Here is a 22399-nt window from a genome sequence, read left to right as displayed (position 1 = left end):
TCATTACTTAATATTCCTATCTTATATACAGAGTACTATTTTCATTTAATAATATGGAGTCAAATTTGAATATTAAAAAATGAAAATAAATATGGCATGGAATGATCCGATCCGATCCGATTCCTGAGCCATGTTGCAAGATTTCGTCTTTTATCTAGCAAGAAGAAGACAAGAGCAACAAAAGCAGTGTGTGTGTTACACACACCAACTCCTCCGCAAATTTATCCCCAGTTTTTAGCCAAGTGCTACATTGGTTTCTCCCTTATTTCTCCCTTATTTCTCCCTAACTCAACATTTCATTTTTACATCATTATTTTTTATATTATTTAATTTTCCCTACAAATGTATTTAATAAATAGACTAATAATGAACAATTCATCGTTGTATTAATCATTGGAAAATATAATACAACGAGAAAAAAAAAACTACAAATAAAAAACGCAAATAAACAAAGATTTAAAAAAAAAAAATCTAAGACGGAGGGGCCGGAGGGCGTCCGGATCGAGCCCCGCCGTACTCTGCAGGTGTTGGATGCATTTCCAGAGGGCCGCCTTTTCTTCAGGGGTCCCGCCGCCGGTGAAGATACGGCGTGTACATCCGGGTCGATTGGCGACATTGCTCGAATAAGTGGCTTTTTCTAAGTCGATGACGGATTCCGACGCGACTTCCGACGTTGCGCCCTTCCTTCCGCCTCCCCTTCGCCTTCTTCACTCCCTCCGGGCGCTCGTGCGGACCATCCCCACTCAAGTCGATGTGGGCCGCGCTCCCCTCGCTCTCCGAAACGCTAAGTCGCGAGCGCACCGATTTCCCGTGCAGCGCGTCGTGCATTCCCGTCCGGAATTTGGGGAGATCCTTCAGCTTATCGTAGATGTTCCAATACTTGAAGCCCTTCGTCGACAAGTACTGGCTACTATACATCCGGATGGCCTCATCTCGGACCATGTGCTCGTTCTGGCCACTCGTCATGTGAGTCATCAAGTTAGAATAAATACCGTTGAAGTGCCCGCAGTCCCTCATGAGGCGCTCCCAATGCCGACGGATCGCCTCGGATCCTCGGTGTCGAACCGGGGCCGATACACATCGTTTGGCCGGAGGCCGCATTTCGCCATAGAGTTGAAGTACGGAGAGTCTCCGCCACGGAGAGCCCCCGCAAAGGAGACGACCCCCAGATGTGGAAGTTGCCTGGAGAGTACCCATCGCCAACAACGACTGCATCCACTGCTCGTTTGCTTCATCCGTGTTGGGAATTTGTGAACTCGACTCTTTCCCCTTACCCTTATCCTTACCCGATCGGGAACTTTTCTTCCAAAAGCTCATAATTTTGATGAAAATTGAAGATTGGGAGAATTTAATAATATGGAGTCAAATTTGAATATTAAAAAATGAAAATAAATATGGCATGGAATGATCCGATCCGATCCGATTCCTGAGCCATGTTGCAAGATTTCGTCTTTTATCTAGCAAGAAGAAGACAAGAGCAACAAAAGCAGTGTGTGTGTTACACACACCAACTCCTCCGCAAATTACCCAGCAGCCAACCATTGCTGATAACTAAATACCCCACCATCCCTCCTGCCACGTGTAACCCCAATATCCCGTCCTCTTCAAAATTCTTGCTTATTTCTCAAAACCCAGAGGAAAGGAGGGAAAAATCAACTGTCTTCCCTTTTCTTGTACAAGAATTCTTATTGATTTGCTAAAAAGGAAGAATCGTGATTAGTGCTAAAGAAAATGGCATCAGCAGCTGTTTCTTTGGGTTCGTCAGCTTTGATTCAAGGTGGGCTCACAGGTCAAAAGCTCTCTCTTGCAACCCCCACTTCTCTCACTATTACAAGGTACGCGATATTTCTTCACATTCTGATTCACCTCTATTTTTATCCGCGACTCCCGAGTTATAGTACTTAATTTTGATGGTATGTTGCTCAAATTTCTTGAATTTTTACGACTATGCTTATCCGGTGTTTCAACTGGATTGATGATTGATGTGGTCGGGGGTATGTATGAATCAGAATGCTCGTTTCAAGAACTTGAATTTTGGGAATCTATAACCTGTTTGTGAATATGCTTCTTTGACCTTTGTTTTTTCTGTTGAGAAATTTAACCAATTATGAGCTATTGGGCTTGAAATGTTTAGGTCCCTTCATGTCTTGTTGTGTGATAAGCTCAACTGCAGCTAAGATGAGAACAATTTCAGATTGAGTGAATAAGATTTCGTGTGAACAATTCTTGAGCTCGATTGAGTGAATAAGATTTCTCATTCTCGCGATTCATTTCTCAAATACATTTTCATCTTTGATTACACAAATAGTGATTCAATCGTTACATGTCTTTCTTACATTTTGATACAGGAGAAGATCTAGAGCTGTAGTTAAGGCAACTGCTCGAGTTGATAAGTTTTCCAAAAGTGACATCATTGTGTCTCCATCAATTCTTTCTGCTAATTTTTCCAAACTAGGAGAGCAGGTATATCTTCATTTCTCAAGCCTGAATCTTAATAAACTGTTAGATCTTACAAATTACTCAAATGGCATCTGTTCCAAACAATTCAAGCATCAGTTTGGCCTATTTATATAGAGGTGTTGATTCCTTAAATCGTTTTATCATACAACTAGGTCAAAGCAGTGGAGGTGGCAGGTTGCGATTGGATTCACGTTGATGTGATGGATGGCCGGTTTGTGCCAAACATTACGATCGGCCCCCTCGTAGTTGATGCTCTGCGCCCTGTCACTGATCTCCCATTGGATGTGCATCTGGTAATCCAATATTTGAGTTTTTAAGCCTTAACCTAATCAATGCCTTGAATCAACCTATTCTTAACATTATCAAAGCTCGGCAGATGATTGTGGAGCCTGAGCAACGAGTCCCGGACTTCATCAAGGCTGGAGCTGACATAGTTAGCGTTCATTGCGAACTTGCTTCAACCATTCATTTGCATCGTACAGTGAATCAAGTAAGATTTTGAAATGGTGCTCTCATGTTCAGTATGTTGTGCAACTGTTTCCCTTGTTTACGTATTTGCACCATACCATTGAATTTTTAATATAGAAAGTACGTTAAACCTCTGGTATGTCGTTCATTTTTCGGAAATGACATGTAGACCATATGTTGATTAAATGAGACATTATTGGGAAATTCGAGTTAGAAGTATGTCCACAAGGAATTACTTTATCTATTGTGTTAATGAAGTTTGTATACTTCTTTTTATAACATGTAAATGAAATGTCAGACGAACTAATAATACTTACACATTTGGTGTCTTTTTTCCAGATTAAGAGCTTGGGTGCTAAAGCCGGAGTAGTCCTGAACCCTGGAACTCCATTGAGTACCATAGAATATGTTCTTGATGGTGAGGTTCGCGAAGTCCTAACTTGAGTATATACTCTGCCAAGTTGCAACGAGGATGTTCGTGATTTCTTTCTTAACAAGTTGATGCCTGCTCCTTACAGTAGAGTATGTGTAGCAGCTTAAACGATGACTGGATAAGAGCTAACTTAGAATAACAAGAATGACATATTTGATCAAGAGGAATGGTAATATATCATTGAAATTTGACACTTAAAGTTTCATAGCATGGGCGAGCTAAGAGAGTGCAAATATTTAAATTCGTGAATCTGAGACGTAGTTTCTGGGGCCACTATTCCAACTGAATTACCTTCTCTCTGGTTGATTTTTTGTTTGAAGAGTGCATAATGGTGACATTATTTTTATGAAAACCATTTTGATGGATAGTATGGCTCTCATACTTGAGCTGCTATCTCCAGCAGCATGTGTTCAGTTCAGTGGATTAATGCATTCTCTTTTTGCTTTTACATAGTGGTTGATTTGGTATTGATTATGTCTGTAAATCCCGGGTTTGGTGGGCAAAGCTTCATAGAGAGCCAAGTAAAGAAAATATCAGATTTGAGAAGTTTGTGCGCTCAGAAGGTAGTGTTAATGTCTGTTTACTTTCTTGCATGCAATGCTGTATATTTCCCTTACCGTTTGAAAATATTTCGTTACAGGGAGTTAACCCATGGATCGAGGTAGATGGTGGAGTTGGTCCTAAAAATGCTTACAAGGTCACTACCTTGTCTCTCTTCTGTTTATCAGTTACTGAATATTAGGATAAACAATGTGAGACTTTGTCCTCAACATCATCAGTATTAGAATATCGCTTGACCGAACTTCCATAAACATACTCACTTCCAGCTTCTCACCTTCGAGGGGGAGGATAAGGGTAAAAAGCATATGATCCTGATCATCACCTATAAATTAAGACTAGATATGGTCTTGAAATTTGAAATTTTCAGTTTACCATTGTTTCTCCATGTGGCCTTCTTGTTGATCCTTGATAGTTATGATCTTTTACCTGGGCTTGTGAAGAAAGAGCCATTAGTGTTGTATAAACTAATATAACTTGTTGCAAAATGAATGCTGTGTCGGCAATTCAGGGAATCGGTTATGTAGATTTTCTTTGGGATGTAGTTGAGTTAATTTGCTTTTCTTATGGGGTATTTTATGCATGTGTGATGGTATATTATTCTTTAGTTTTGGGCCTTAAGGGAGTATAGATATCAGAAGGGACATGATCTGCTTTTAGTTTTTCCTAATTTGGCCATCCAATTGAAACAGTGATTTTTCTTGAGGTCATATCACGAAATGAAGAATGAACCAGCGTGCAATTTGTTTGATTGGGGGATTCTTTGACTCGAAAACTCGTGTTTTAACAAGGTCCTCTGTAGATTCCTAGGACATCTGTGACCACTGTCTTGCTTATCTTTTCACTTGGATTTATCTATTTTAATTTAATCCAGAGTTCTTTTTCATAGATGTCCTTGCTAAGGGTGGTTGTTATTATCATGTATTGACACAGGTAATTGAGGCTGGAGCCAATGCATTGGTTGCTGGCTCTGCTGTTTTTGGAGCTCCTGATTATGCTGAAGGCAAGGATAAAACTGCTTCATTCGAAGTTTATTCAAAGTATCGGTACTAGGTGATAAAATCTAAGTTTCGTCTTCTGCAATTTTGTTTTTGCAGCTATCAAAGGAATCAAAACCAGCAAAAGGCCTGTAGCAGTTCCAGCATAAACTTTCATTTTGGATCTGTACTTAGGTTCCATACTCTATTTCAAGGTATGATCTTGTTATGTTTTTTGCTTTAAATGTCTCAATCTCATTTTCTCTAACCATCTCAGAACAATGTGATTTTATACTTGTATTCGTTTGCATACGACACACGGAACCAGATGGAGGAGAATACATCAAAACAAGTACAACAAGAAGAGTGAATTCAGAAGAATCATGGGAGTACCGTTTGTAGTATAATTTGAATGATGTTCACCATATTATTTTGACTTGTAGAAACACATGCTGCAACAGCTACTCCAACGCTTGCTTTTTTGTCTTTACAAAATGTATATTACGTCATTGACAAAAAAATGAGCTCATTCTTATCCTCCAAGCTTGTCTCAGTTTAAATTGCTAAACAACAAAACAAGACACATTCTTTCAAAGACTTTTAATACATTCTTGATAAAATACTTGAACCTGAGATGATGAGCTTTGGTGACGATGATGATGCAATATTACACCTAAAAATCATCGCGACACTTTTGAGCCGATGCCAAGTATGCAGTCTCCTGATATCCCTTCTCCAATATCTTATACATAAATTCATTCGGTAGTATGCCCTTCTTCAGCATATCTGCTTGCAGCAGCATCACCGGAAACACACGCTTAGCTCCAAAATGCCCCTCGACCAATGCAGCATAATCAACAGCTTCTGGTTCCAATCTTCTCCTCATGTCCGAGAAAAACTTGCTGGCTTGAAACACTCGACCATTTCTGCACAAACTGCTGATCAGGATTGAATATGTTACTCTAGTAGGCAAACAATGCGCATCTGCTTCAGCCATAGAAGCTTTGGTTTGTTCCAAGAAAAAACTGGTTGCATTATTGATCCTTCCATCCTTGCACAGCCCATCAACCACACAGCTAAGTGTGAAAGCATTGGGTGCAACGCCAGCCTCTATCATTTCTCTGTGCAGCTGAAGAGCTGCATCGGCATAGCCATTCTTGAAATGCCCGTCGATCAAAGAAGTATAAGCAACCACATCAGGCTTGTAACCCTTGATTCCCATTTCATAGTATAGCCCCATCGCAGCCTCCAGCTTCCCTGCTTTGCAGTGGCCGTTTATCAGCGTGCAGAAAGTAACCATGTCGGGCTGTAAGCCCGCTTCCATCATTCGTGAACAGAGCCCCACAGCCTTCTCCATGCTTCCTTTCTTGCAATATCCATCAATAAGAGTATTATACACCACAGAGTTCATCACCACTCCTGCCTCATTCATCTTACTGAACAAAATCTCCGCATCCTCAACTCTACCGGTTCTAGAATACCCCTTCATAAGGATGCCATACGTGACAACATCCGGAGAAATACCAAATTTCTCCATCTCCACAAGCATAGCCTTAGCAGCAGATAAGTCACCAGCATCACACAAACCATCCATCAAGCAGTTATATATATAGATATTGGGAACAACATTAAACTTCACCATATGCACAAAATAGCTCCTAAAAGCTACAAGCTCCCCAATCTTGCTAAGCAAGTATATCAAAATACTATAGGTAACAACATTTGGCAACACTCCACCATCCAACATTGCATAGTACAACTTCCTCACTTTCTCAACACATACCATCTTAGCATATCCATCCATTAATACATTGTATGTGTAGAGGTTAGGAGCCACGCCACACTCCATCATTCTCATAAAAGCAGCCTCAGCTTCCAACATCTTACTCTCCGCGCATAAGCCTCGTATGAGGGTCGTGTAGATCACAACCGTCGGTTTTAATGCCCTTTGAACCATCTCTTCAAGTAACAACCTTGCTTTCTCTGTATCTCCTCGATCGCAGCAAGCATCGATCAGTATCCCATAAGTCACCTCACTAGGTGATAAACCATTCGAAACCATGTCGTGATAAACCTCCCACATCAACTCAACACGGCCCGTCTTCAAAATGCCGTTGAGAAGCACGTTGCAGGGCTGCACCGGCGGCAATCTCCCCATCTTCCGGTACACCCAGTGCCCCTCATCGGGGAGACCCTTCTGGCACAGAGCGTTGATCAACACTCCAAACACATTGCCGCCGCAATTTGAATGCTCAATCTGATTCAGCGCGGTGAAAATCGATGAACACACCTTGTGGGGTTTCCTAGTTTTTCTCAAGATTTCGATGAGGCCTTCTATCAAACACCTTGCCTTCACGTACAATCTCTTCCCGGTTAGGAAATGGACGATGGCGGAATGAAGTTTCAGGGTCTTGGCCGGGTTTATGGTTGGTGAGGCCGAGTTGAAGATCCTCAGCGCCTGGTCTGTAGTAGAGGAACTGAGAATCGAAGCGACCAAATTTGCGAGATACGGTGGTGAAGACTCTGAGGGTAAAGACGGAGTTGCGGAAGAAGATAGGAACGCTGCTGGGGGATTCTGGTTGAAGAAAGGCTTGATTTTTGGAGGGAAAGACTTCAACTTCAACATTGCTCCGGTGGAAGCTCTGAGTTCTTGTTTCCCATTAACAATTCCGACCAGTTACGGCATGAATTTGAATGAATGTGGGTTGGATTTGACAGAAATGTGTGATGGAGGTGGGAATTCGTCGGAATTAATGTTGTCGAGGTGAAGTGATTAAGCTCAACACTCTTCGATTGGCCTCCACCAAATCAAAAATTGGTTAAGGAGCCCACTTAACCTGATTACATGATTTAATGACGATCAACGGGATAAATTCAAATTTATTTATTATAACTAGATAACATTCTGTATTAGATTTAGATTATTTCCAATGATACACTAAAATCTAAAATGAAATAAGTTAGTTGCTTTAATAGTATTCTAAAATACATATTTTTATGTTTATACTAAATCAAAATAAAAACTTTTTCAAATTTTATTAGTAAAAAATGTATAATATAGATAATATTTTAAGTTTGAATTTAGTATAAATTGTTAGAGTAAAATAATATTTGATGTAACATTTATTCTAAAATGAGTTTAAGTTTAGTGGAAAATTGTTAGTAATGCTCTTAGTTATTAATTATGGTAATTGATCGAATCAAAGATACAACAACTACAACAATACAAATTATTATTAATAATAAGTAAGTACTCCGTGCACGTGCCTCATCTCATGCGAAATGGATCACCTACTACTTATCCTACACCATCCTCTACTCTACCTCTCACAAACATAAAATATGATGGTGGGCCCCTCACTTATGTTTGTAGGTGATCCGGACTGCGTCTCATGGAGGTCGAGTCCTACACAACTATCCACACGATGGTGAGCACGATATGAGGACAGAAACGGCATGACGCCAGCGCGGTCGACTGCATCCGTGCTGCGTTCCCAGGGGGCTCGATGATAGGTGCACCGAAGTTGAGATCGATGGAGATTCTCGACTCCTTGGAAACCAGCTCCCGGGACGTTTACTTTGGGTGCATAGGATACTTCTCTTACAACCAGGCGCATGGGCGGACCCATGTAGAAATAGGGTGGGGCTAAAGCCCTTAATAAAAATATTTTCAAAACTACTCCATTTTCTTTTATAAATTTTTAATATTTATTCAAATTTAATATAAATTATTATATAAAAGCCCTTATAAATGATCTAAAACAACAAAAATATGACTTTAGAACAAAATTTAGAAATTACAGCCCCTAATCATATTTTTTTTGGGTCCGCCCCTGACCAGAAGTTCGACCTCAACATTGTCATCAGAAGCGTCGTCATCCACGAAGGCGAGGTCTCCATAGGAGCCGGAGGTGCTATCACGGCTCTATCGAATCCGACCGACGAGTACAAGGAAATGGTGCTAAAAACCAGAGCACCAACCAAAGCTGTTGTAGAGTATCAGAGCAGCATCCTCTCCATAGATGGTGAAACATGACAGAGCATCCATTGCACGATTCAATGGCCGTGGATCTGTCTTAGGCGATGTCGTTTTGCTCGTTTTTCGTTCGTGTTGATTCACATATTGTAGAAGAAATAGTCTGCAGATCAAGAGCTCAAAGCTGAATTATGTTTCTATTGAAGATTAATGTATTTCCCAGATTCATGAACTAATGATCCAACTTCTAGTATTAATTCTATGTATTGCTTTAATTATGATACATGTATTTGTGTAGGTTCATCCAACTAGTGCATTCCTACACCAGTATAAATAGGATGATCCTTGTACTCATTTTTCATTCAAGTATTCAACAAGAGTTCTCTACACAAAGTATTCACCTTGTTGGTCTTATTTCATTTATCTCCACATAAATTTCCAACAAGTGGTATCGAGAGCCAAGTCGTTCCTATATCAAGGCGTGGAAGAAAATGGCAAATTCTGGAGCAAGTCAACAATTGGCCGTCTTTGCTGGTGAAAACTATGATTTCTGGAGTATCAAAATGAAGACATTTTTTCTATCAAAAGATCTATGGGATGTGATAGAAAAAGGCGTACAGATTCCTCCAAAAGGCAACACTGCTGCGGTAGAAAAGAAGGAACAACAAAAAGATGCTACGGCATTATTCAACCTTCAAATGGCCGTAAGTGATGCCATCTTTCCCAGATTGATGGGGCCACATCCTCAAAAGAAGCATGGGAGATCTTGCAACAAGAATTCCAAGGGAGTTCAAAGGTCAAAACCATTAAGCTTCAAAGCTTGAGAAGAGAAATGGAAAATCTCAAAATGAAAGATTCTGAGAATGCTATACAATATAGCACCAGAGTAATTGATCTCGTCAATCAAATGAGATCTTATGGAGAAACAATCGAAGAGTCAAGAGTTGTTCAAAAATTCTTGATCAGTCTCACCGAGAAGTATGACCATGTAGTTGCAGCCATCGAAGAATCGAAGGACTTATCTACACTATCACTTGTAGAACTCATGGGGTCTTTGCAAGCACATGAGCAAAGATTGACCAGAAGAAGTGAAGAAACTTTGGAAAATGCTTTTCAATCCAAAGTCAATCTCAAGAGATCAAGTGATAGCAAATGGAAGGAAATAAATGGTGTATATCCTCCTTGTGGTATTTGCAACAGAACAAATCATTCAGAAAGTGATTGCTACCACACAGGAAAACCTCAATGTTCGCATTGCTCAAAGTTTGGGCACAAGGAAGCAAACTGCAGGAACAAAGAAAAACACAATGCCAATTATTCTGAAGAAGATCACGAGTATTTGTTCTATGCTGGTCAAATTTCGAAAGAAGAAATCAATGACACATGGTTCATTGATAGTGGATGCAGCAACCATATGACGCCAAATGAGAGCATCTTCACCGACATCGACTGTTCCGTCAAACCAAAAGTCAAGATGGGAAATGATGAATTGGTGGATTCCAAAGGCAAAGGCACGTTGGCTGTCCAAACAAAGAAAGGTACTAGATTCATTAAAGATGTCCTTCTAGTTCCTTCTTTGCATCACAATCTGTTAAGTGTTGGTCAAATGATGCAACATGGGTATTCCTTACACTTTGAGGGAAACTCTTGTAACATCTTTGATAAGAAAAACAACATGGAGATTTCGGAGATAAAAATGGGAAGTAGCAGGAACTTTCCTGTGATCTGGCCCTATCCAAAGGCCGTTCATGTCAATAAAATTGATCAGGATGTTGCAGAAGATGAAGACCATCCATCACCAGATTCACTGCAGAGGAAAACAAGGTTACAAATTGAAATTTATGAAAGTTGTAACGTTTCTTTCCTCGATCCTCACAACCTTCCAGAAGCATATAAAGAATCCGTCTGGATCGAAGCCATGAAGGAAGAGCTTCAAAAGATCAAGGAGAAGGATACATGGGAATTGGTAAATCTCCCTTCTAACAAAGATGTTATTGGAGTAAAATGGATTTCCAAACTCAATATGGATCCAGACAAAACCATTCAGAAATTCAAAGCAAGGCTTGTAGCCAAGGGCTATGCTCAACAATTTAGAGTCGACAAAAGCCCTTCCGAAAGCAAAATTTCACCTTTTGAGAGAGAAGCTTGAAGTCACCGGAAAAACATTAAGGAGGAGTATTGAAGATTAATGTATTTCCCAGATTCATGAACTAATGGTCCAACTTCTAGTATTAATTCTATGTATTACTTTAATTATGATACATGTATTTGTGTAGGTTCATCCAACTAGTGCATTCCTACACTAGTATAAATAGGATGATCCTTGTACTCATTTTTCATTCAAGTATTCAACAAGAGTTCTCTACACAAAGTATTCACCTTGTTGGTCTTGTTTCATTTATCTCCACATAAATTTCCAACAGTTTCATATTCGAACTTCGAACTTATGATTTCAAGAAATTCACTCAACGTTTAATTATAAACCAGATTAAGAGAGCATAATTAATTACATTGAAGAGGTTTTTGGATGGCTGGGGTGATTGTTTTTTATAACATAGTACCAAAATGCGTGAGCCATGACTGGATATTGAACATTCAGTTTATTTTTATTATAGTGGATTCATAGTTCTACAGTACTACTACTATGTCTTTTGACAAATGATGTGATGAAAAAAGAAGTGTGTTTACTTTGAGTAATCTGTTGCATTGCACGTAGGATAAAGCTAGTGTTATATATAAACACTCCAAATTGATCTATTTACAAAAAAGGATACGTTATACAAAAGAGGTTTATCCCGCGTTGGCACTAAGGTATGCTGCCAGTTAAGTTATTGAAAGACAAATCTAGAAGCCTCCGAGAGCGAATGCAGATGGAGGTTGGAATTGCTCCGGTTAGGCTACTGTTTGCGAGAAACAAGTAAGCATAACCAAACTCGAATGCTTCTGAAAGCAACGGAAGCTCACAGCGCAACCGGTTAGAGTGCAAGTCTATTGTGTTAATAGAATAAGATATATGGTAAGGCTTTTGAAAATCTGTCAGAAGATTAAGAGAAAGGTTCAAGCTCACAAGTTCCATTTCCCAAATCCAGCTAGGAATATCCCCTCCTATATAATTGTTTGAGAGGTCCAACTCCGACAACGATAGATTTCTAAGATCCGGGAAATCGTACAGATTGCAGGAGGACATCTGAAATGTATATATCCGGGGATATCCATACGAAGTTGGACTTGCGGTGGATGTATCGACAGACAAGTTGTTGTTAGAAAGAATAATTTCCGAAAGATTTGCAAGACTTGGAATCCTATCCAGTTCAAAAACGGCACTAAAGAAGTTGGTAGAGAGCTCGAGAATTATCATGCTTCGAAACTGGAAGAAGAAGTTAGGAACATGACCTTCAATCCTAATACTACTCAAATCTAGAAAGAGAAGGGTAGAGTTGTTTGCAATGGGAGAATCTTCGATTTGTCCACTGAATTGGTTGTTGGATAGATAAAGAGATATAAGTGAAGGCAAGGCAAAGACATGGTGAGGAACAGTTGGTTCCAACGAGTTATGCCTTAAATCTAAGTGAGTGAGCTTTGTAAGGCCTTGGAAATGCGAATCAGAAAGTGGGGCGGTTAGGTTATTATCACTAAGGTTTAGGAGCTATGAAGGGATGGGATTGGAGCTGTGAGGAAGTTACTTGACAAGTCGAGTTGAACTAGGTTGGTGAGGTTAGCCAAGGTGTATGGAATCGGTCCCATGAAACCGCACTCCGACAGATCAAGGTATGCCAGATTTGTGAGACGATGGAATTGGTAGGGAATCTCACTTGTGGTGAAGTCGTTGCGACAAGTATGTGAGGTTGAAAAGGGTTGAAGAGTCGCTGATCCGGCCGCAGATGTCGTCCTTGAAGAGGTCGAGGACGATGACGTGGCCGGAGTCGTCGCATTTCACGCCGGCCCATTCGCAACAATCATGCGTCGCGTTCCAACTCATTAAACTGAGTGGAGAGGAAGAACTCTTGAGCTCAAGTAACAACTTCTTTTGATCATCGAGGCATTGGCCGTTGAGAAATACGACGAGGAAGAAGAAGACGAGGAAGAAAAGAAGTGAAGAAACTGTCATTGCAAAGAAGAAGAGGATATGTGCGATGGTGGTGGGAAGAGTTGAGTTGCGGCACTTGGTTTCTATATTGGAGTGGAGAACAACACATATATATCGAACTTATTGTTATAAAAAAATATTGAAGATATCAAATTTTTTGTAAGATATGATATTTTATAGAAAGATTTCGGTATATTAGCGACATGAATTTCTATATTTAGCAAACCAAAATTATGGTATATACCTAATATACTGCCATCAATGTTGCATATATACCATATATGAATACCCTCTGTGAGTATCATGATCGTTTAATATAAGTTAAGCATTGTGTCTTATTTTATAAATTTAATTTAATTCTACTACATTAAAATTGTTAATTGTTATTGATATTTCACTTTTATAATTTGTAAAAAAATCAACACTCAATTTGTTCGGGTTTAAAATGATAAATGAACTCTGATTTTTTAATAGTAGTATACTGTGTGTGTTAATGATAAACCTTTCCTTTTTCAGTTTCTACTTTAAAAAAGTCTACTATAAAGCATAACTCTTTCAAATTATTGAGATACAAATCGTGAATCACTTTAGGTGGCATTCGATTGTTATGACTAATTATCACGAGACTATCCATCTAGGATTAAGTTGAAGGATTATTTTAGTTGGAGGGGGAGACTATGACTAATTATCATGAGACTATACATCTAAGATTAAGTTGTATGGTTCAATCTTATCAACCAAACATGATACATATTTAATCATGAGATTTAATCTTGCCAACCGGACACCTCCTTCGTGAATTGGATGGAAGCCGCTATGGTGGTTCGTTTGGTTCTAGCTTTTGTAATTCAACATGTAGGCCAACGCGGGATAAACCTCTTTTTTCATATTTCTACTTTTATTACTACTACAAATTTTGATTTGCTTCTCGGCAAACTCGCAAGTCTAAATTCCACACTTTTCATATAGACACTATGAGGAGGGAATCAATCCAAAAATGAATTTTCGTGAGAAATAGGTTCGAAAGTTTAAAGTCATTTTTTATTTATTTTTAAAATTCAGCTACATTTAAAGTTTTTTAAAGTCATTGTTTTAATTTAAATTTAAAATAACACTAAATTTTATCAAGTGACAAACATGAAATATGTCGCTTAGAACGAGAGGGGATAGATGAACTACAATTAAAACTTAGTTATCAACTTAAAATACTACCCCCTCGCCGCCCATCCTTCCGATCTCGGTCTGTCCTTCGCCGCACCACCTCCCTGTCTGGGCCTTCCCCCTTGCCGCTCAGCATCTCGAAGCCCTGGACCATGACACGGAGCAGAGATTTGGGAGTATTTGAGTGAAACTAAAAAAAGTGGGAGAAGCTGCAATTGGGCTTTTCCCTAAAGCTTATCTTACTGTATTTGGGGGAAAATAGCATGTGAATTGAGTCTGAAACCTTTGATATAACTATGTAATAAACTCAATTTTTGTAAATAATAAGGTAGATGAATTTGATGAAAAACTCAATTTTCCCCCCACTTTTTATTTTACTAGTATGTGAATTTGATGAAAAATTAAACTCTTCAAAAAGTGGTATTCTTCAAATAAATTAGTTTAAAACAATTTATTTGGAAAAAAAAAATGATGTATAGCTGAACTGTCTATGCTATACCTATGACATTGAATCATTGATTGATCTATATGTGACTAACTTATATTTTGATTTTATTTTATTGGTTAGTTAGATTAGGGTAATAATAAACTATACTATCTCATGTGAGCTTCTTATGTAAGCACTACTCTCGTTTGACAGACGTTTAGCGTTGTTCGTTTTGATTTAGTATATATTTAGTCTGTATCTAATAAATTAAAAAAAATATTATTGAGATTTTTAATTTTACAAAATTCATAAAAATCAAAGTTTGATTGTTATTTTATTATTCTTTTTAAATTATAGAGAAAATGAGTAAATCGAGTTTTGATTTATTATGAATTTTGTGAAATAAAAAATTCCAATAACATTTTTTAATATATTAGAATCAAACTAAACATATAAATTAAAATAACAACGTTAAATATGCATTAAACAAGAATGATACTCATATAAGGCATGCAGCATATCATTAGTCGGTTAGAGTATATGTATATTCTACTTATATACTACTCCCTCCGTCCCGGCTAAGATGACACATTGCTTAGGCGGCACGGGATTTTATGAGTTATTGGTTAAAGTGTTTAATTGGAGAGAGAGAAGGTGGGTGTAAGTATTAAAGTAGAGAGATAAAGAAAGATGAATATTTTAATAGGAGTGAGAAAAAGTGGTTGAGTGTATTAATTGGAGAGAGAAGGTTACCAAAAAAGGAAATGTGTCATCTTAGTTGGGACAAACTAAAAAGGAAAACGTGTCATCTTAAGCGGGACTTAGGAAGTAATTGTCATTAGTGATTACTTCTTGATTCGGACAGCTTTCTTGATTTTGTCAATCACCTATCACTAATACAGAGTATAGTGCAATTTCTAGATTTAAGCAGAAATTACTACTGCCATCAGGCATCAATTAAAGACGGTATCTAAAACTATTCTAAATATGACCTAAGTAACTTAAATAAGGGCATCAATTAAAGACAGTAACTAAAATTATTCTAAATATGATCTAAGTAACTTAAATAAGTAGTATTCCCTCAGCTCTGCAATATGAATTATATTTTGTGTGAGTATAAATTTTAAAAAATATAAAAGATAGTGGATTAGAAAAGTTATTAGAATATAATATCCATTTTTTCATATTAATTTTATAATAGAATGAAAGTGAAGTTAGTTAGTTGAATGTAGGACCTACATCCCATGATAAAAGTGAAATGTGACTCTTATTGTGAAACTTAGGAAGTATAAAATTTAATGTATTAATTCAATTCCAAATAAAGTACTCCCTCGTTCGTGAAATAATATCCCTCCCTTAGAGCATCCTTAACGTTGTGGGCATAGGTTGCGCCTGGTGACGCAGGTGCGTCCCGGGTCCATGCCCAGTTCCGGCCTGGCTCGGCGATGGAGCTTCCAGGGCCGTGACCCTTTGCGTCCCGGCCCGGGATTTGGGGGGGTTCGGACCGGACCCGGGCCCCAATTTTGATTTTTTTTTTAATTTGAAATTTCTTCTATAAATTCCACACCATTTTTATTTCTATTCTACTTCATTTTCTCTCCTTCGCAAATATATCTGTAAAAAATGCCTCCTCGTTCGGATGCTCAAAGAGCAATCGAAGCTCAAATTGTCAGAATGTTAGAAGAGGCGATACCCGCAATCCAAGAGGAAATCAACAACGAGGTTGCTCGCTACCAAGCTGGTGTTCAAGCGTGGAACGAACAACACGTCCGCGTACCACGGACTCGAATGTATATCCACCGAGACCGTGAACAAGCTCATTTGAGGCTTTTCACATATTATTTCTCTAGATATCCTCGATGGAGTGATCAAATGTTCTGTTGTCGGTTCCGGATGCAAAGGCCTTTATTCCTGCGCATCGTCTACGCAATTGAAGCTCGTGACTCGTATTTCATGCAAACCACCGATGTCGTTGCCCGGCAAAGTGTATCGACTTTGCAGAAATACACATCTGCCATACGTCAACTCACTTACGGAACTAGTGCAGATATGTTCGATGAGTATCTCCATGTAAGCAAGCATACTAGACGAGATTGTCTAGCTAAATTCTGTCGGGCATTAATCGAAGCATTCAAGGATACATACTTCAGAAAGCCAACGACTGACGACCCCCAAAGGTTGGTGAACATGCACGAGCGAGGACATGGCTTCCCGGGGATACTAGGAAGCATTGACTGTATGCACATGCAGTGGAAGAATTGTCCAACAGCTTGGAGAGGACAATACACTAACGGGCATATGGGCACGCATCCGACGATAGTGTTAGAGGCCGTTGTCGACCAACGATTGTGGATCTGGCATGCCTACTTTGGTGTCGCTGGTCGAACAATACCTCAATGTGTTGAACGAGTCTCCATTGTTCAACAATTGTGTGTCGGGCGAGCGTCGAATGTATAGTTCACGGCCAACCAGCGTCGGTACAATATGGGGTACTATCTTGCAGATGGAATCTACCCTTGATGGCCCGTGTTCGTGAAGACTATCACATGTCCGACAACGCCGAAGAGGTCATTGTTTGCCCAAAATCAAGAGGCGGCGTGGAAAGATGTGGAGCGTGCATTCGGAGTCCTCAAATCACGGTGGGCTATGGTGAAGGGAGCGGGCCGTGGATGGCACTGTCCACTAACCGTCGACATCATGTATGCATGTATCATAATGCATAACATGATCGTTGAGGACGAGAGAGAAAATGTCATAGAGCGACGATGCAAGCTCCAGCACCGCTAGTAACCACGTTGTCTCCGACCCTCCCGTGTAGGGTGTTCCTCCCGACCTGCACAATGTCATGGCCCGTTCAGCTGCGATGTGCCAAGAAGAAGCACACACTTCTCCTCCAAGCGGATCTAATTGAAGAAATTTGGACACGCACCAACGTTTTCCAGTATTGACGTTTTTTTATGTTTTTTTTAAATTTTCTATGTTGTAATTTTCAATTTTCGAATGAAGAACGAATTTTTTGTGTTTTTAATTGTTCAACGTTTGTTATTTCACGTGTAAAAATAGGTTGTAAATTGTGAATAGTACAATTTAATAGTTTTGGTCTGGATGAGGCCTGAATGAGGCCCGCAGGTTAGAGGAGTTGTGGCCTGAGACTGAAATTTAGGGGAATGATGGCGTGAAGGGGACTTGGAACCTGAAACCGGAACAGAGTTAAGGATGCTCTTATGTCCGTAATTTAAAATCTCATTTGCTTTTTTCCATTTTAGGTAATGGGATTCACCATTCACCTAACTTATATTACTCATATCATATTGCATTATAAAATCAATGTATAAAAGTGGAGTTCACATTTCTCTAACTCATATTTACATAATTTTCGTAAAGTTGAACAATTTATTAAAATCATGGCGAGTTAAAATGACACTATAAATGAGTCAAGGACTAAAGGGAGTAAAGTTTATCTTATTCTACTCCTTGTGTTGGGGGAAAACAGTAACACAAGAAGCATCCTTGTTTCGTGTGATATGTTCACACTCATTCTCTCTCCATAATCATTCTTCTTCACCAAGTTTCCACTGAAGTAGTACTGTATTTAGCAGCCTTCAGCAATCCATATTACTACTGCAAAAATGGCGGAAGAAAGGTCGGAGATAGCCTTCTTGGACGTGGAGACAGCTGTTCCCACCCGAACGGGCCAGGGCTTCGCCATATTGGAATTCGGAGCCATCCTCGTTTGCCCCAGGAAGCTGGTCGAGCTTCAGAGCTACTCCACCCTCGTCCGCCCCGCCGACCTCTCCCATATCACTTCTCTCTCCGTCCGCAGCAACGGCATTACCAAGGACGCCGTCATTTCTGCTCCCACTTTCGCTCACATTGCAGACATCGTTTACGACCTGCTGCACGGTAATATTCCCCTTTCTACGCAATTAGGGTTTCATCCAATTGCTGCAATTTTCCATTGTCGTTTATTTCATTTCTACACTCAGGAAGAATATGGGCTGGCCATAACATATTGCGCTTTGATTGTGCTCGCATACGAGAGGCATTTGCCGAGATTAACATGCCACCTCCGGAGCCTAAAGGGACTATTGATTCCCTACTGCTGTTAACGCGAAAGTTTGGAAGAAGAGCTGGTGATATGAAGGTTGATTTTTTCTATATGCTTCCATCACCATTGGATAACACCAGTCTTTGTTTCTTTTAGTTAATTCTGATCTGTAGGAAAAATCAAGCATTGCTCGTCTTTTATGCTTGTCAAGCTCTTTTTGCCGTTTCTAAAAAATTAGATTTGCTCTGCTTTTGATGATTATGTGAGGATGCTTCATATGTTTATTGAGTAATGATACTGAAATTTGCTCCCAGATGGCAAGTCTTGCAACTTATTTTGGGATTGGGAAGCAAACACATAGGTGAGTGCCATCTCTTTGTTTTCAATATTATGTTCTTATCTTTTACTTTTTAAGATTCACGCTTTTTTACATCTGGGCGTCCCGAGTTGAGAATACTTTTATTTGTCCGAAAATGTTTTTCAACATTGTGATAGTAAAATATGTGGCATGCTTGTATTGATCTACTCATTTGATTATGAATGAAGACATTTTTAATAAATAAGGATGATTACAACTAATTGCAGTTTATTTTCCCCATGGTTAAGTACTACTAGTAATTTAAGATGCTCAGATAGTAAACTTTGGACACATTGTTTTTTTTTCTTGACATTCCAAGATCCAAGAGGCTTGTGATGTTGTCTTTCTATCCATGAAATTTTACTTAACTTGCAATTTGATGCTATTCTTCAGGAGCCTGGATGATGTACGCATGAATCTTGAAGTCCTTAAGTACTGTGCAGCAGTTCTGTTATTGGTAATTTCTCTGATTTGTTGCTTCTATGAGGAACGTTGAGAGCTCGGTGGATTTGAGTTTTATCACCTATTTTTAATACACCATTCTGACCTACTGCATCTTTATTACACATAAAATGACATTATCCAAATTCCGATGGCATTATATCATAATCTTCTGAAGAGTAGAAAGGTGAAATATGGTAATAGTTGAACGGTTGTATTTTATGGTTATGTCAATAATACAACAACATGTGGTTAAAATGACTTCATAATCCTGGCATTTGGAGATATGGCCAGAAACCTAGAATCTTGATTATGTTGCTGTGTTTAACTTGCAACAACTAACTGGAATTTCCTCCAAAAAAACGAACCTCTACTTTTATGAAGTGAATTCTTACAGGAGGCACATTCTGTTCCATGGAAGCTTGTTTATGAGATAATGCCAGAGCTAAAGTGCACTATTTTATTCGTTCAAGAGGGCGATTACCATACTCGCAAGCCAAGAGTTTTGTTACTTGAAACAGAAACTTGCTGCCCTTTGGCAAACTCTTATTGAATAATTCATCTACTCTACCATAACCTTGTTTTATTCTTTTTTCTTATGCTGTCAAATGTTTAATTGAATTGTTGAATCAGCTATGACATTTGCTCTTCACTTTACTGCAGGAATCCAGCCTTCCAGACATATTTACTGAGAACAGCTGGGTTTCTCCCAATGCGATCACAAGAAGTCGAAGTAATGGAAAAAAATCCACAGAGCAGATTGGGAAGGATGGACTTATCCAATCACCTAGTGACAAGTTTGCATATCCTTCAAAATCAACTATATCTCCAGTGAAGATTGAATTTCCATCAACATTATCTCCATCGTCAGTGAATATGCTTATGACACAAACAGCTGGTGAAGTGAATGGGTCACTTGAACCCAATGCAGCAAGTGTTGGCCCATTTGACTTGGGTGGGATGCTTGCGGTAATGGAGGAGCCTCTCCCGGAGGACGATAAGGAAGAAGAGAAAGCTGCCATAATATCTCAAGAGTCTTCAACTGCAGTAGAGGATGGACCTTTGCATAGCTGTAATGACTTCTTGGAGCCTGATGGAGTTTCAATACCTTTAATATCTGTTACTCTTGCACCCTCTTACCCTGGAACTCAAAGAATGCATATATTACACCAAAACTCCCCTTTGCAACTTAAATGTGCAAGCCTGAAAGTTCGCTTTGGATTCAGCACGAAGTTTCTAGATCATGCAGGTCGGCCACGTTTGAATTTTGTTGTGGATGCATCACAGAATTTGTGCAATATTCTAGACGGAGCTGATAGGCTAGCCCAGAAACTTTCCACTGATTCTGGTAGCTCCTCCGAGTGGCATCATGTAGTAGCTAGGAAACAAGGCTTCTTCAATTCTCCCACTGTCAGATTGCAGTAAGTTGGTTATTCTATGTTTTGATTTGCATTCATAAATTTACACTATTTTACTTTCCCTTTTTTTTTTAACTTGTTTGGCCTATATGCTTTCTTTCTGGTTCAGGAAAAGAATAATGATACTTTCAAATAGTATAAAGCTATCTGAATGCTGTTGCTTGTGATTGATGCTGATATAATTCAAGATCTAAATTTACTTTATGTAAATACACAGCCTCCCCACTTTAGCTGATGGCGAAATCAACCGATGGACAACAGAGATATACCAGAAGGAGATTTCAACTTCAACCGTGCACAGGCTTACGTTTAGTAGATTCGACGTTGCTGAACTGAATTCTCTGTTCAATCCCGGTACCTTTGTTGATGCCTATTTCTCTGTGGTTGCCTATGATTTTCAGCAAAATGCCGGCATCCGATTAGTGGCAAAGAAGCTGATTGTCACCAAGCTGATGATAAGTTAAAGGCTTAAGTCACAGGAATTCAGTACTGATGCTGTAAATGAAGACATTTTATGCTTATTAACTTGTCTGGCAAATTGTTTATTGGAAATCAAGACTACTGCTTACAAGTGGTATAGATGTTAGAAGTAAGATATGAGAGTAGCCTTTCTGGCTTTCTTGCATTTATAACATTTTATCTATTTCAAAAAGAGCAATGTGTAAATATGACATACTAACTTGGAAAATTATGATGGTGAGATATTTTCGACCATGAGAAATTTGAATAAATACGCCGAATTTGACCAATGCAAATTAAACCATTTGAAAAGTCACTCATATTATTAAAAATTGGAATAATACATGTGAAGAATTACGTAAAATTTTGGGAAAGAAAAAAATAAAAAAATTACAATGGTCATAAAGACACACAATATGCCAGATTTTTTTGGGTATTATACAACTTAAATGTCAAAATTACGATTTCACAGCTAGGAGTATTTTTTTAAAAAATTGCGAGATTGATTGAAAATTGACTAAATTTGGTACTTTTAGCAATTTACCCCGATATATAAATGTCAAATTTCATTAATTGAGAATATAATTATGATATTTTTCTATTTTTAACATGTACTATAATAATTTCCCAATGGTAATAAATTATGTATATGCATTTATTATGACTACATAAGATTGTAAAAGATATGCATTTATTTTTAAATATGTGTCATTTGCAGTTACAGACACTAATTAAAAAACGAAGAATGTTTCAATATTACCTTCATATGTCAATATTATACGGTGATAGTTTCCAATATTACCTTCATATGCCAATCTTATAGTGATAATAGCTATTCCATATCACACACCGAGTCACACTCCACATCTAAAACACAATTTTACCTATCGAAAACACGTCCATATCAATGTATATTACTCACGATATTGCTGATTATATACAGTCCGATATTTAAAATCTCGGGTAGCTTACCATAAATAGTTATTTTAAATTCATACTTTTTCAATTTCCTCAAATATCAATTGCTTTTTGTGCAATTGAAATATATTAGTTGCCATTTAAGGAAGACGAGTTGTTCAAGAATGTCTGCCTAATCATTTAATAGTAGTAGTGATTCTGTAAATCACC

General features: G+C 38.6%; 5 protein-coding genes across 7 annotated transcripts; 3 read left to right on the top strand and 2 right to left on the bottom strand.

Moving 5' to 3' along the window:
• Nucleotides 1-1522: 1522 nt before the first annotated feature.
• On the top strand, nucleotides 1523-5439 carry LOC125200891 (ribulose-phosphate 3-epimerase, chloroplastic). Of its 2 annotated transcripts, none has more exons than XM_048098714.1 (10): nucleotides 1523-1835; nucleotides 2349-2463; nucleotides 2613-2753; nucleotides 2837-2950; nucleotides 3268-3346; nucleotides 3815-3924; nucleotides 4002-4058; nucleotides 4853-4922; nucleotides 5017-5111; nucleotides 5174-5439. In XM_048098714.1, the coding sequence occupies exons 1-9, from the start codon at nucleotides 1732-1734 to the stop codon at nucleotides 5064-5066; spliced, it is 840 nt and encodes a 279-aa protein (XP_047954671.1). In that variant the 5' UTR covers nucleotides 1523-1731; the 3' UTR covers nucleotides 5067-5111; nucleotides 5174-5439. The 2 variants fall into 2 exon arrangements, with proteins under 2 accessions (XP_047954671.1, XP_047954670.1); XM_048098713.1 differs by having other exon boundaries at nucleotides 1527-1835; nucleotides 5225-5439.
• LOC125200890 (pentatricopeptide repeat-containing protein At5g61400) lies at nucleotides 5406-7697 on the bottom strand. Its single transcript, XM_048098712.1, has one exon. The coding sequence runs from the start codon at nucleotides 7520-7522 to the stop codon at nucleotides 5570-5572; it is 1953 nt and encodes a 650-aa protein (XP_047954669.1). The 5' UTR covers nucleotides 7523-7697; the 3' UTR covers nucleotides 5406-5569.
• A 3981-nt stretch (nucleotides 7698-11678) lies between these two features.
• On the bottom strand, nucleotides 11679-12980 carry LOC125193613 (receptor-like protein 7). The gene is made up of 2 exons (XM_048091448.1): nucleotides 12685-12980; nucleotides 11679-12342 (listed from the first exon to the last, which is right to left on the bottom strand). Exons 1-2 carry the CDS (start codon nucleotides 12978-12980, stop codon nucleotides 11679-11681), a joined length of 960 nt encoding a protein of 319 aa, XP_047947405.1.
• A 3190-nt stretch (nucleotides 12981-16170) lies between these two features.
• LOC125193603 lies at nucleotides 16171-17004 on the top strand. The gene has a single exon (XM_048091438.1). It carries the CDS (start codon nucleotides 16171-16173, stop codon nucleotides 17002-17004), a length of 834 nt encoding a protein of 277 aa, XP_047947395.1.
• Nucleotides 17005-18037: 1033 nt separating this feature from the next.
• On the top strand, nucleotides 18038-21526 carry LOC125217555 (protein NEN1-like). 2 transcript variants are annotated; one of them, XM_048119074.1, is made up of 6 exons: nucleotides 18038-18450; nucleotides 18534-18691; nucleotides 18910-18956; nucleotides 19347-19410; nucleotides 20058-20815; nucleotides 21030-21526. In XM_048119074.1, the coding sequence occupies exons 1-6, from the start codon at nucleotides 18177-18179 to the stop codon at nucleotides 21274-21276; spliced, it is 1548 nt and encodes a 515-aa protein (XP_047975031.1). In that variant the 5' UTR covers nucleotides 18038-18176; the 3' UTR covers nucleotides 21277-21526. The 2 variants fall into 2 exon arrangements, with proteins under 2 accessions (XP_047975031.1, XP_047975038.1); XM_048119081.1 differs by having other exon boundaries at nucleotides 20922-21056.
• The last annotated feature ends 873 nt before the right edge of the window (nucleotides 21527-22399 follow it).

Source organism: Salvia hispanica, chromosome 1, assembly GCF_023119035.1.
Source record: "Salvia hispanica cultivar TCC Black 2014 chromosome 1, UniMelb_Shisp_WGS_1.0, whole genome shotgun sequence".
In the NCBI taxonomy this organism is placed as follows: Eukaryota; Viridiplantae; Streptophyta; class Magnoliopsida; order Lamiales; family Lamiaceae; genus Salvia; species Salvia hispanica.
Note: the sequence above shows the minus strand (reverse complement) of the source record. Positions and strands in the feature narration are given on the sequence as shown.